The sequence below is a fragment of the Dendronephthya gigantea genome, unplaced genomic scaffold (genome assembly GCF_004324835.1).
Source record: "Dendronephthya gigantea isolate DGI-Jeju-01 unplaced genomic scaffold, DenGig_1.0 000096F, whole genome shotgun sequence".
Taxonomy (NCBI): domain Eukaryota; kingdom Metazoa; phylum Cnidaria; class Anthozoa; order Malacalcyonacea; family Nephtheidae; genus Dendronephthya; species Dendronephthya gigantea.
In genome coordinates, this window is record NW_021163106.1 from 53490 (window position 1) to 66415 (window position 12926).

The following is a 12926-nucleotide window of genomic DNA, read 5'->3' on the forward strand; positions in this document are numbered from 1 at the left end:
TTCCTTTAACGTATGGGAGAAGAGGGATGTAAACGGCAGAACTAGTGGACAATATGAGTGGACTAGCTTAATGGGGCATGACAAAAAAATTCTCCTTGCTGAACTCCCTGAAAAAATGGGTTTATTTTTACATCCAGAGACAAGCAATTTAGTGGCACAAATTTGGCGAGATTTTCAGGTCGTTTATCAGCAAATCAACAAATGGGAGCCAGAAGGTAGTGTAACTGAATATTGGATTAAGGCCAAGAATCAAACTTTTTTTACAATTAAATGGCAAATTGGAAGGGTATGAAAGGAAACGGATAACTCCTTACATGCACATTATGGTTCAGCATGTCCCCAGATTTTTCGAGTTACATCACTCCATAAAACAATTTACAGGTCAAGGCGTGGAAAAAAACAATGATGTAGCTCGAAGTGTCGTTCTTCGCAAGTCAAATAAAAGAGACTCAACTGGGGATGTGTTGCGAATGGAGCAGCGGCAGTGGGAATTGCGCGGTCATGAAAGAAAGGCTCGGATATATAACAAAACAAACATGGGGTACTGGAATAATGAAATAAAAGAAAACCGGCAGAGATTGAAAAGGCAAACTTTGCGCACGGAGGCAAGTGATGACTGTAATGAACAACATTCTGTAGTACTGGAGCAAGAACTTCCACATTTTAGCACTGTCAATGCAATGGACTTTGAAAAAATGACAACTACTGCTTTAAGGGAACAATTAAAATTAAGAAGTGCACATGGATATAGCAAAAAAAGAAAGACAGAACTGATAGATCAGTTAAGACAAATTTGCCAACATGAAATGAGGTAATATGTACAGTACCCATTATCAATCACCATGCATCATATTTTTTTATCTGACCTTCTTACAGCCAGATGATCTGAAATGATTATATCATGTGACGTCATGACACAACTGAGTTATCATTTACTAGGAAGCATTTGTTAGCACATTTGCCCCTAAGTGTTTATAAGGGAAATTCAGTTTTCAATAAACAATTGATTGATAAATTAAAATCTTTTTGTATAAAAATAATAGAATTATTCAAAAGTTTCCAGGACAGAAGTTATAAGAGATGAAGGAAATGATAACTCAGTTTTTCTCGTAGCCCTAGTTTCTGATTGGCTAATTTAGATCACCTGAATGCTATTCATTACTAGCAAGACACAGTGATACATTACATAAAGATACCACAATTTCATAATGAAATAAGTTTGTACATTTAATTAAGCCTTTTCTAAGTGTCGCAGTTTACATGCGGAAAATGCATTTGAAACAATCAGGTCTTTTAGCTGATTATCCATTGTTTTGAATGCATTTGCCACATGTATAATGCAACGTTTAGAACAGGCCTTAGTTGTTGTTGGTTGTATAACAATGTAAATATTAAAATATTATCTTAGTCCTAATATTTAATGTAGAAGTACCACAGGCTCACGAATAAAGTCAAATGACAGTTTTTCCAGCAACATTGGACGACTTTCCTGAAGCTTCCCACTAACCACCGTAAAATTTCTTGGTGATTTTGTTAGAACAGTTCTGACCTTGATAGGATACTTAACTCTCACACCATCACCAATTTTATCACCAACTGTATCCCAATTACCATCAAATTTACATCTATCAAAATCAGCCTTGTCTAACAAAAGATATTTCCCATCTTTTGACTGCTTGCCCTTGCCATTAAATATGTAACGAAAGCAATCATGATCAAAGTCAATAGTAATGTTTTTCTTGCTTCTGCTTTTTAACTTCAAGAGAATACCAACATGTAATGTGTCGAGATTCTTTTGCAACCTTTCTGGCTGTATGTTTGGCTGGTCATAAGATCTGTAAATAAAGTAAACTTTATATATCCATAGACTCAAGAAAATTTATAGTACCGGTATGTATGGCATTTAAGCAAATTAAAGGGTAAAAGCACTGCTGCTTCATGTTTGGAAATATGAAGAATATTTTGCAGGAACAATTCTCTTCAGAGATCCTGTTTGGATCAATAGGAGTTTACTTCTCAGAAGTTTTCAAATAGACACGCAGAAATACAGAAACTAAAACTGGGGCCTATTGTTTAAAGCTGGGTTAGTTTAACCCCAGGTTAATCTAAAATTCAAAGCAGACTTTCTGACAACCTGTCTATAAATTTAGAAATAATTCTTCAAGGATCTTTTCAGGATAGATAGGAGTTCACCTCTCTGAAGTTTTGAAATAAACATACATGTAGAAATACACAAACTAGAACAGAGGGTTACATTTTCACCTGGGGTTAGTGCTAACCCACCTTTGAACAACTGGCCCCCACTGTTAAAATTTTAACCCAGGGTTAGTGGTAACCCACTTTTGAACAATCAGCCCCTGAACAATTACAAGAGGCAACAATAATTACAAAATCTCAGCAATAAACCATGGCTATTTGGCTAAATTTAATAAACATACTAGTACCTGATAAGGTCTTCTGTCAAATTTTCCTCATGTTCCCAGCTGTTTTCAAAGGCACTATAATTTTTCCACTTTACCAAATATTCGGTCTGTGAGAAGTATTGAGTAACAAAATTTTAGACTCAAACAGTCAAAGCCATTTTGGATTTATAAACTATAAACTTATTTAATTAACATTATTTACATTTTATACAGGCTGACAAATCCCCACAGTAGAAAATATGCGCCGAATGGAAACTCGACAACATAATTATAGCAAATACATTATCTGTTGGGTTTTAATGAACTTTGCTCGCCCAAAAAACACTAGTAGTGTAGATAGCAAAATATATTTAAAATGGGAACAGCTTTAGACCAACATACAGTATAAAACATTTGGTTCTTACCGAGTTCTTTTTCATTCGCTTTGAAACAAGTCTCTCTACGGGGTAAAATGACGTCGATACTTGATTTTTTCTTGTCCGCTTTCTTTCACTTGTTCCCCACAGTAAATCGACGGATGAAGCGTTGTGCAATTGAGTGTATACTCCTCTAATATCTCCATGGTCTCTTAACCCTTCCGCCATGTTTAAACATTAAGCTGCTAAGACGCATGCGTGTTACACATCTTACTCATTTGTGCGCCCGCAAGGCAAACTGCTGAACTGTATCAGATTTCTAGCCATGGGCAGATCTAACTTTTTCTTTATTTGTGGGTTTCACGTATGGTATTCATAGTACGTAATTTCAGTTGGGGTCAACCTTAATTGCTGGGGCCCTTATGCAGCACAGGAGTGAACAAATGATACGAAATTGCGTATATTTGCTACGAAACAGAAAGCCAGGACATGCAGTTTGCAATTAACTCGCTGCAATTTACTGTGTCTCCATTTCGAATTGACCTCACTGGAATTATGACGGCAAAATATCAATTGACCGAGTTAAAAGCATTTCGGCGTCCTTATGCATGTATTGCACGGGACAATACGGGAAATTAAATCCCGACCTGTCTGTAGCCAATCGAAGTGCCGAATGATTTACCACAATTTATCGCTTGCATGTTTAATTATAATGCTCCTATTGCACAACTTGTACCTGAATATATAAGAGTTGCTCCACTTGGGCATGTCTTTTTTCCCCATCTTGTGTACACTGTGCCTCCACTATTGCCTGGTGGGCCACGAACACCACGAGATCCAGGAGAACCTCTTTTCCCGGGTGGGCCTATAGAATTATGCGGAGTTATTTAAAGGTAGAATTAATTACTTAAATTATTTTTTTATAGGAAAGGTATTCCGGTTATGAATGAATAACCGATGTTGCTGTTGTATAAAGGTATTTGAAATTTGAAATTTCCCCGTGTAATTTACTATGACTTAACATAAATTCGCCACCACTGAAGGGCACGTTATAATTCGATAAATCTTGTCTGTCTGAATAATAGTACCATATTTGAAATGAATAATGATAATAACATAAAATTTGCATAGACATACGCCACTGCCGTTACATACCCGAAACTCGAAGAGATCCTCAAAAAGTATGAAGGAAGATTCCACGAAATAGGAAAGGCAAAAAGAGATAAGAAAACATTGAAATCCATTTACCTACTCTATGAACGAGAATGCAACACCGGTAGCTCAGAAGCCAAGAAGAGTACTAAACCATTTACTAGAGCCTTTAGAAGATCAAAAAAGAACATCATAGAGAAAGTCTCTGAACAAGAAGCAATCGAGTGGTGTTCCCTCCTCATGGTACAGCCGAAACCGAAGAATCCCATTCGACATTCGAGTTAGCCTTGACCTCCGAATTTTAAATCAATCCATGGCAAGAACAAGACACGTACAAACATCCATCACCGAAGACTTCATAAACGCATTTAAGGATTGCACAGTTGTCAGTAAAGTCGATTTCAACCATGTTTATCATCAATTTGCACAAGAGAAATGAATGACCAGAAAACGAAATGAAGAGACATATCACTTTTCAAACTGCTAAAGACGGTCAACCACCCGGAAGAGCATCAACGAAGCCCTGAAACCCCAGTCCACCAGCAGCCGAGGGAGACACATTTATTCGCCAAGAAGAACCCTTGAACACCGAAACAGAAAATGAAAGACAACCGCGAATCGAGAGACAAGAAGAATCATTATGATCGATTGCAACATTTGAGACACATTTACAAGAGTATACCACATAAGATAAGTAAATGAATAGAAAGAAAATATTCTGGAAATGCTAGATTCATATTAGGATTATACTGTATTGAGAGGACTAAAAAATCTTTAAATCGGACACGAGAAAAGTAAACTTACTAACTGGCAGAGGAGGAGATGTAGTAACCTATTATTAATAATAGATATGACATTAATCATCTTACTAATTAATATAACTTAAAGATGTCAATCACGTAGAGTTATTATTGTGAGGATTTAAATATAATTTCAAAACAACAATTACTTGAATGGAAATTCTTTGCGTGCTTACAGTTTAAGGTTTTAGCGTTGTTAACGGCAACCTATTTTTAATTAGCCGTATATAAAAATATATATGTCCAAAATTTACAAACGAAAATTTACAGTTTCAACCTTTCAAATAATGATTCTCAAGATGTCTTGACTTGGCGGAATTTTTTTTTTTCGTAGTATTTGGTAGTATTTGGTATAAAATACAATTATACATAGAAAGCTAATACAAGCCAATCGTAAAATCTATAGTAAATATTTGATTGCAGGAAAATAGAAAAAATATTTTACCTGGAACTATGCTGTCACGGCCATCTCGCCCTATGAGAAATAGAGTTGAACGACTTTATAACTATGACATGAGATTTTCGGCATTCATTTTTTTCCCAAAAAAGTTGAAAGGAAATAAATAAATATAGCAGTGATGTGTTTTCATTTGTTGATTCCCCTTATCTCAGAAAAATCCATAATGTTTTCAGTAAGATGTATACCTAACTGACCTCAGTGTTTGTCTGAACTACATAATATAAAGATCCCTTGTATTCAAGTATATTTTAGGCACGTACCATCTCGTCCTGGTAAGCCACGTTCACAACCCTCGTTTGTTGGAAGATCGTTTTCATCCTTTTGCCTGTGAAAAGCAGAGAATCATGATATATGTCAGACTGATCGCGACTTAACCCATTCTATATTCCAAAATACGACAGATATATATATATATAATATTTCATTTAACTCATCTACCATCTACCTTTATTCGCAAATTTAACTAAAATGACTTCTTTTACCTCTATAAACCCTTCCAATATTGAGTGGGACATTAAAAACAGGGTCTTGACATTATACAACTAATTTTGGCGAGAAATATTGTCTTTGAACGTGAAATTTGTTTTGAATTCTTATAATATTATTCTTATTATATACTTAATTTCGGCCTGAATTTTGCCACCCACTGCTATAAGCTCGTATCAACAAGCATATCAACAGGCGTAAGATTTCTCAAAGTAAAAAGATGTCTCTGTGCATGAATTACAATGTGCCATGCATTGCATGACAAAAAATAGAGTGTTTACGATTCACGACACCGCTAACTCGACGACACGCTCAAGAACCGCATGCATGTATAATTTTCCTTAGCAAATCTCATGCAAAATATGTAGTTATATCGCGATGTTGAGCATCGAAAATTCTCCCATATTAAATAACTTTTATAACGCAACCTGTTTGTGTCCTCAAGACCTTGTAGAAATTAATAAACTTAATTTCGTACGGGAAATTTAGTTCAGTGAAGTTATTTTGTTACTGAGTTTAAAATGAGCAGACTCACCCTGCTTCTACGGCTCTTTCAGGTAAGCTGCAGCTCGCATGGACGTGGCAAACTATCGCTAGAATTGCAAAGAACGTTTTGGGACCAGCCATTCTGATGACAACGATTAAAATTTGACAGCACAGACGCAGTTAGTTTGTTGTACCTTTCGTCGACGTCTCCTGCTAAAAATGACAGTGTTTAGTTCCCCTGGTGGCGTTTTTAATAAAAAACAGAAACAAAATTTAAAACACCGGAACAAACTGATTAGCATACGTCATATTAACAACCCTTAAGGCACGATTACCAGGGGATCCAGTTTTGTGAATATTTGAGGCCAAAATGTCATCAGTATTGTCAACTAACGGTCATAATGTACGTGACAGAGTTGGGCTTAAAAAATTCACAAATCTGGGACACTGTCGAGTACCATGCACTCGAATTTTTACCACTTCTTCTGATTCTTTGTTCTCAGCAATTTCCGTTTTTAATCCTCACCAGCATAATAATGATTTTATTTTGAGATTTTAATATACCATTGTATACTTGCCTTGTAATTCAAATTAGGTCATAACTTTATTTTATCAACTCACTGGCGCGACGCTAACTGATTTTCCTTAATTAAAAATAGTAGACTTTTTTCTTTTCAACATTTGGAAGGTCGATCGGTTAACTGCTCCTAATCTTAACATAATGGTCCAAGTTTAATGGAGGTATAATTTTGCAATTTTTTCCATAACTCTGAGCGTGTATGGCACAAAATAGCAATCACGTGCCTGCATTCGGGGAATCAGAAAACACGACGAAGATCAGGCAAAATTATAAGTCACAAATAAACGCTTACTTACTTTAAATATATTTAAAAAATATAAATAATCGCAAAGCTGTATACTTGATTAGCTCTACTAAATTAAGTATTGTTAATTGTGATCACATCCTTTCTATTGCTGTTTTTTTTAATGAAGCCCAGCGCACACAGGTAGTCGGGTACGTGCAGTTTGCATGCATACTTTTAACCTTGCATTGTTATAAATTATAAGGATGATTTTCATATGTCATAGTTGGGGTCGTAATCCAAATGTCATAATTCGCTGTTGTGCCAAATCCCGTGATATTAAAATCGAATAACGAAAAAGTACAATATATTACCAGAGTGCACAAGCCTATAGTGTTCCTATATTTATTTTATTTTTCAAAGCGCCTGCGAACGAGGCTGATTAAAACTTAAGATTTTTTGTCTTTCGTAATTCGTGCTCAACTAACGACAAATTGATATCTTCATTTTGGTAATCATTACGTTTTTGAGTCTTAATCCACGTTAGCTTAATGTATATTGTATACACACAGTGGGTGTAATAAAGTCCTTGTCATTCACTTGTTCTCAGCAATTTCCGTTGTTAATCCTCATCAGCATAATAGTGATTTTATTTTGAGATTTTAATATAATGTGCTTGCCTTGTAATTCAAATTAGGTCATAACTTTATTTTATCAACTCACTGGCCCGACGCTAACAGACTCTCGTTCAATAAAAATAGTAGATTTTTGCTTTTAAACATTTGGAAGGTCGATGGTTTAACTGCTTCTAATCTTAACACAATGAACCAAAATTAATGGAGGTATAATTTTGTAGTTTGTTCCATAACACTGAGCGTGTATGACACAAAATAGCAATCACGTATCCGCATTTGGCGAATTAGAAAACATGACGAGACCAGGCAAAAGTAAAAGTCTCAAATAAACGCTTACTTTTTTAAAATATATAAATTATCGCTAAGCTGTATGTATACTTTATTGGCTCTATTAGATTAAGTATTGTTAATTGTGATCACATGCTTTGTATTGCTAGTTTTTTTTTAATGAAACCCAGCGCACACGGGTGCGTGCAGTTTACATGCACACTTTTAAACTTGCATGGTTATATAAGGATGAATTTTATGTCATAATTGGGGTCGTAATCCAAATGGCATAATTCGCTGTTGTGCCAAATCCTGTGATATGAAAATCGAATGACGAAAAAGTGCAATAAATTACAAGAGTGCACAAGCCTGTAGTGTTCTTGTATTTATTTCATTTAACGCGCTTGGGAACGAGGCTGATTAAGACTAAGATTTTTATTATTCGTAATTAGTGCTCAACTAACGAGAAACTGATATCTCCCTTTGGTAATTATTACGTTTGAGTTTTTTTTAAAGCAGTTTCCTTTATTCATCCACGATTAGCTTAATTAATATTGTATACACACAGTGGGTGTAATAAAGTCCTTGTGATTCAAATAAGTCATAGGTAAACGTTGTAAAATCTCACTGGCGCCACGCAAATCATCTTGGTTAAAAGAAAAGTTTTTTGTCTGCAACAAGAATGAATGGCAAAGAATATATATAAGCCTTACTAGTTTTGGCTCGAATTTGTTACTTGATCATAAACATTTATGTGTCAAAGTCTGATCCCATAGAGTGGCAGTCCATGCAGGGTTGAATAAATTACACACTTCACATAAATTACGACTTCATTTATTTTTAAATTCAAAACAAACTGGTGATTATGAATTCCTTATGGGTATTTTTTAATAAAAACGTACCAATGTAAATATACAGGGTGAGTAAAAAAAACGGACACCTTTGAAATTCAAATTAGCTGCGAACTTATGGCTGGAATATGACAATTCCCATGTACAATCAGCAAAAACGATTTGATAATACTGTTCTTTTGTATTTACAGAGCTTAGAATGCATTTTAACTCCCAATGGGAACAAACTTTATGTCTTAGGTTAATTAATATGATATGCTTCGTGTACCTATGAAATATTTTAAGCAAATTCTGTCACATTAAAGCCGCTATGCGACTAATTTGAATTTCAAAGTGTCCGTTTTTTTTGACTCACCCTGTATGTGTGATTGCGATTATAAGCTGCAATCATTTTTTCTATCTCTGGATCCGCCACCGAACCCATTTTATGCATGTAGCTTCGCATAATATCAACACATTGCAGCTATTTTAGCTTGATGACAGGTCCTCAAAATTCTGATGGTCATTAAATTGTCCTCACGAAATATTGGCTCCGTCTAATACATACAAACATGTCATTGTCACAAATCACCGTCACAAGTTATAATTAAATTTACCAGGCAAAATATCGCATTTCCCCTAGACACACTTCCCCTAGCGTTTCATGCACGACATATGTATAGTGAATTGAAAATAGAAACTCTGAAAGTCATGCGTCAAAGCTAGTCAACATTTCATTGTTTCAACAAGTTAAATTTCTTAGTTTATGACCGTTTACTTGAGCTTAAAACATAGTTTAGTATAACATTTATACTACGCGCGTTCCAATTCTGCAATAAATGAAAATCATACACATTTCAAATTCAAGTGATGCAGAAAAAGTTGAGAAAAATGTGTCAAATATCGGTCGTTCAGCAGGAATCGAATTTGCGCTTTTGTAATGCCAGTGCATGCAGTGGTCTTGCTACTGTGCCGCGTAACTAGAGCTGATAATTCGGTGGATAAATATTCATATAGAATTTTTTCTCTTTTATTCTGTATGCAGTATTTCTCTTGGAAACTTATATGCATAAAAAAGAGAACAGTCGGGCATATAAATAATTATACTGTAGTCGGATTTCTTGTCGTTAAAACACTGCAAGATACAAATGCTTAGATAAGAATCCTCTCCAAAATATGTAAAGCACATAAAATTACGACGCAACACGAAATCTGGAAGTCGAAGCAAGGCGAGGCAAATACCAAACAGAAATTCAAATTCCAGCCGTGACGTCACGATTTGGAAGCGTTCTTTTTTGCCGAACGCAATTTTCATTCAGTGCAAAATGTCGCGCAATCGACCTTTTGCGATCGCTCTCCTCTCAAATGTGCCCAGTCAAGCTCATCGAATGTACCGGTGGACTAACAATATATGTTTAGTTATCAATATTTCAACCAATTCTCTTGTAGTTATATCATACCTTCATTCTTAATGGTTAAACCTTTTCTCCTCCAAACAAATTTAATCTTTTTAAAATCTCCCCTTAATTAAAGGCGCATGCTGTAAGGAGTGCAATTTACCCGCGATGGAATACGTTTCTTTGCACCCTTGTGTGGAACGCCGTCAACTGCACTTACAGTTTGCTTCTACAATCGCTTGCCCGAAAATAGGCAGCTTTTGCAAAGACTGCACATACGACTGTACGAGCACGGGCTTCGTCATTCCTGTGATTTTTTGCTGACGCGATCATATAATTTTTCTTAAAAGTTTGTCAACTGCTGTGAGCCAACGACACCATTTTGGCGCAAAATTCATTGCTACAAAGTATGCTTCTTTCAACGATTTTAGAGCCAGAATCCGCGATCTGTTAGGCTGTTAATACAGAATAAAAAAATTATACCCATCAGTGGCCGGTTGTTCGATAAGCGTTTAGCTTAAACGGTGGATAAGCCAAAGTTTAAAAAACTCTCATACAACTTGGGTATGGCTCAACCTGCATCTCACGCGTATAATTTGTACTTCCATTGAAAATTAAATTATTTACATCAAAATATTTCAGCCCGGTTGTTCAATAAATCGATAAATTTGTTTTCTATTTTGAACTTATCCACCATTTAAGCTAAACGCCCTTCGAACAACCGGCTCCAGAAGGGAACTGCATTGTTTTTTGCGTAGGTGTGACACTCCCGTGCCAATATATTAAAATGGCGCCATTTCAAATATTGGCAATATAATTATTGCCTCTATTTATGGTATTTGCTTATTTGAGAATCATGACCAATTCTCTCTTATGGGTATTCTGTGCCGAGAAGCAATTGAGCTGCACTTTGGTTTAATGACAATGTGACATTGGAATTTCGCCATTGTTTCTCATAATCTAAACCTCACCCAATAATTCATATTAAAAAGCATCATTGAATGCAATAGAAATAATCCTTATAATGAAAATGTATTATTTTTTCGAATGAAAAAAATTGAGAAATTACACACAAAACAAAAGCCTTTACCAATTACGTAACAACAAATATAAACGAGTCTGCATTGATCTATAAGAAAGGGCTAAGGAAGAAAATAAAGTTCAGCCTTGAAGCACGTGAGTCCATGGTTGTCAGCCTCTGTATAACCATAAAGATCTTCACCATACCAGACTCGAATTTGTTGGCCTGAATAAATGAACCTTGTGCCAACATCTGAAAACACCAGCTTAGGTGAATTTTCGTCATAGCCAGGTAGGTGATACCAACCACCTTTTTGATAAGGCTTGGTTAATACAGGAGACGGATACATAACCACGTTGTTAATATCTGTGACATACATATTAGTGCGGTGACGACTATTACATCCCCAATTTGTTCGAGCACCTGCAGAGCATCCGATTCTTCCACGGACGTGAGTCAGCCTAAATGCACTAACAAAACCAGAGGTTTCCTTGTATGTCAGAAGTGCAAAATGGTTACCTCTTGAACCAACACATCCCGTTCCAATTTCTCTCCACCCGGCTATAAATAAAACAACGAATCAGTCGAAAGAGAACTTAAGACTTGGTAATTTAGTCCAGTTACACTAGAATTGAGGCCACACTAGAATTGAGTGTTGTTTATTCCGAAATCGCGTTTTCGTTCTCGCGTGTTACACAGATCTACTCAGTTGATTAGTATGACAACTTTGACAAAAATCATACTCAAGTAATGTTATAGTAGCTACGTTTAAAACTTTTGCCAAGGCCTGGACATCTCGCAAGCTTTAAAAAATAATAAACATTATTTAAATTAAACGCCGCTTATTACATGCATGATATTCTCTCGAAGTTTAAACTTCAAAGGTTTATTTTACGAATCTAAAAAATAGGTCAAAATTATGTTTGAATCAGAAATAAGAGCCGACCATCGGTCAATTTGTTTTCTATTTTTAAACCTCAAACAAAGTGATTACACGTGAATATTGGTTTGTGGCGAATGAAAAAAAAAGCGTAAGAACTGATTTCAAAAGTGCCTGTCACAGTCATCTCGCCCTATGAGAAATAGAGTTGCACGACTTTAAAACTATGAAATGAGATTTAGGAAATTAATAAATATAGTAGTGATGTGTTTTCATTCGTTTGATTCCCCTTATCTCAGAAAAATCCATAATGTTTTCAATAAGATGTATACCTAACTGACCTAATTGTCTGAACTAGCTACATAATATCAAGATCCCTTGTATTCAACAAGTATATTTTAAGCATGTACCGTCTTGTTCTGGAAAGCCACGTTTACAACCCCCATTTCTAGGAAGATCGTTTTCATCATTTCGCCTGTGACAAGGAGAGAATGGTCTATGTCAGACTGATCACCACTTAACTCATTCTATGACTCATGTAATAATGTATATGTATATATTCCTTAGCAAATTTTAGGCAGAAGATGTAGCTAGCGATGTTGAGCATCGAAAATTCTCTCATATTAAATATAACGCAACCTGTTTGTGTTCTCAAGACCTTTTTAAAATGAATAAACTTAATTTCCTACGTGAAATTTAGTTGAAGTTATTTTGTCACTGAGTTTAAAATGAGCAGACTCACCCTGCTTCTACGACGTTTTCAGCTAAGCTAGCGCTATAGCTCGCGTGGACGTGGCAAACTATCACTAGAACTGCAAAAAACGTTTTGGGACCAGCCATTCTGATGACAACGATTGAAATTTGGGAGCACAGACGCAGTTAGTTTGTTGTACCTTTCGTCGGCGTCTCTTGCTTAAAATGACAGCGTTT

At 35.7% G+C, this 12926-nt stretch overlaps 3 protein-coding genes across 3 annotated transcripts; all 3 read right to left on the minus strand.

Moving 5' to 3' along the window:
• Window positions 1-318: 318 nt before the first annotated feature.
• On the minus strand, window positions 319-3090 carry LOC114533997. The gene is made up of 3 exons (XM_028555636.1): window positions 2828-3090; window positions 2445-2530; window positions 319-1835 (listed from the first exon to the last, which is right to left on the minus strand). The coding sequence occupies exons 1-3, from the start codon at window positions 3005-3007 to the stop codon at window positions 1418-1420; spliced, it is 684 nt and encodes a 227-aa protein (XP_028411437.1). The 5' UTR covers window positions 3008-3090; the 3' UTR covers window positions 319-1417.
• A 381-nt stretch (window positions 3091-3471) lies between these two features.
• On the minus strand, window positions 3472-6395 carry LOC114533987 (short-chain collagen C4-like). Its single transcript, XM_028555625.1, has 4 exons — window positions 6213-6395; window positions 5452-5516; window positions 5177-5206; window positions 3472-3644 (listed from the first exon to the last, which is right to left on the minus strand). The coding sequence occupies exons 1-4, from the start codon at window positions 6302-6304 to the stop codon at window positions 3487-3489; spliced, it is 345 nt and encodes a 114-aa protein (XP_028411426.1). The 5' UTR covers window positions 6305-6395; the 3' UTR covers window positions 3472-3486.
• A 4713-nt stretch (window positions 6396-11108) lies between these two features.
• Window positions 11109-12926, minus strand: LOC114533995. The gene is made up of 3 exons (XM_028555634.1): window positions 12739-12926; window positions 12407-12471; window positions 11109-11677 (listed from the first exon to the last, which is right to left on the minus strand). Exons 1-3 carry the CDS (start codon window positions 12834-12836, stop codon window positions 11238-11240), a joined length of 603 nt encoding a protein of 200 aa, XP_028411435.1. The 5' UTR covers window positions 12837-12926; the 3' UTR covers window positions 11109-11237.